Here is a 1,797-nt window from a genome sequence, read left to right as displayed (position 1 = left end):
GAAGGGAAGGAGAGCGGAGACAGGAGCGAAGAGGGAGCGGTCAGCATGCTGACCATATGCTGGATCAACATATTGGTACTACAACAGTTCTCAGCTCTTGTTTCAACTGTTAGACTAATAATTGACCAGACAAGTATTTGGATTTCCTAGCAGTTTGAGGAATAGTACTATTTACTTCTTGGAATATGAGAGACAGTTTGCATTGCAGAACATTTCGTGCTATTGGTTGAGACAATGTTGTGTGGATAGTGTAGTGCTTATGGTCATAGTTTCTGTGGAGTGGGCGTGTGTGTCTGTAGGTTCTGTATACACGTGTAACATGTGTTCATGCCTGGATGCAGTGTTTGTGTGAGCACACGTTACTCACGCGGATCGTCCTCCATGTCCAGCTTAGTGGGGATGATGCCCTTCTTGCTGAGCACGGCCCGCCACCTTTGTCCCAACCTTGTCCACCTCGCCCCGTTCCACCGCCTTCATCAGCCGGTCGTCATACTTGTTCCAGTCTGTGTTCTGGGAGAGAGGGCACAACGTCAACACAGATACCTCGCCTTCACAKCATACGGSTCAGGGAAACGCATTCTCACCACAGTCATCACTTTGTTATCATTCAACGAGTCTGGACAGATCAACATTTCAAACATAGCTTTTAGAATTCTCAGAGGGACTATAGACTGGATTGAGGTTAGCCTCAATGATTTATGCCAAGATTGTGCGGTTCCAATCTGAAGCAAAGCATTTCTGAGAGTGCCTGGACACAGAGCATGGGAACCGCTAGTTCTTCTGCAAGAAAGGACCCCTCTTGGACAGAACACAGGCACTGGAGTAGAGGGATCCAAGAAAACAGAAAGCTGTGGCTAAAGCCTGCATAGAGAACGAGAAAGGACAGTTCTCTGCCTGTTCCTGGATACAACAACACGTAAACACACGTCACAAAGGAATTTGTAAAAAAACAAACCCACCAAACTGCAACGGGACGCTCTGTCTGTCCACTCACTCAACTCACACTGGCTGGTAGATATATATATATATATATATTCCACATAGATAGGCCTATTAAGCATGCAATTTGTCTCCCTCCAACCTTAAGTGTCAACATGTACCTAATACATATCAGTATTATCAGAATGCAAGCTCAAAACTAAAAACGTAAAGAATGGAACTTGATAACGAGTTAAAACAGGCCACTGTGCCTCTGGGTTGATGAAGGAATTCTCCTGGGGAATGCAGGGCAGATTCACAGAGTTCCTTCAGGTTAGTGAGAGAAGAAGAAGCTGTAAGTCACAGCTCAATCTTCCTGCTGTTTCAACCCCATGCCTACTCAGTATTCAGGAACCACAGTGGCTAGGTCCTAACCCAACCCCAGTAGCTAGGTCCTAACCCAACCCCAGTAGCTAGGTCCTAACCCAACCCCAGTCTGTCAATGGATAGGTGAAGAAACGCAGATAACAAAAAGTTTTCCCTTCCTGGGAAGTGCTGTTAAGGCACTATCCAGCCAGTGTGAGTTGAGTAAGCGACAGACCGGAAGCGTCCCGTTGGTTGGGTTCGTCTTTCAGAGCGCTCCAGCGACGTCGCCTGCTGTTGCTGCCTGAAACCACTCTCGGTCCTCAAAGCGTTACGGAGAAGTTTCCTAAAAATAATAAAAAATGGCACTCCCAGGCTCTGTCTGAGTTCATCACCACACTGTGCACAGCACAGGGTAGGAAGAGAAGAAATAGAAAAAGGAGGAGGTGGGGATGGAGGAGCAGTGGGACCAGCCCTGCCAGCCCTGGGACCCCCCGGCCAGCTACTGCAGCTCCT

The 1,797-nt window shown here is 47.7% G+C and overlaps 1 protein-coding gene across 1 annotated transcript in view; it reads right to left on the bottom strand.

The window, feature by feature from the left end:
* Window positions 1-1,797, bottom strand: part of LOC112072778 (uveal autoantigen with coiled-coil domains and ankyrin repeats-like) — a 74,060-nt gene that overhangs the window by 60,352 nt on the left and 11,911 nt on the right. The window contains 3 exon segments of the mRNA XM_024140163.2: window positions 368-437; window positions 439-565; window positions 1,520-1,680. Coding sequence (XP_023995931.2) covers window positions 368-437; window positions 439-565; window positions 1,520-1,680 — 358 coding nt within the window.

The sequence above is a fragment of the Salvelinus sp. IW2-2015 genome, unplaced genomic scaffold (assembly GCF_002910315.2).
Source record: "Salvelinus sp. IW2-2015 unplaced genomic scaffold, ASM291031v2 Un_scaffold2036, whole genome shotgun sequence".
NCBI lineage: Eukaryota > Metazoa > Chordata > Actinopteri > Salmoniformes > Salmonidae > Salvelinus > Salvelinus sp. IW2-2015.
Note: the sequence above shows the minus strand (reverse complement) of the source record. Positions and strands in the feature narration are given on the sequence as shown.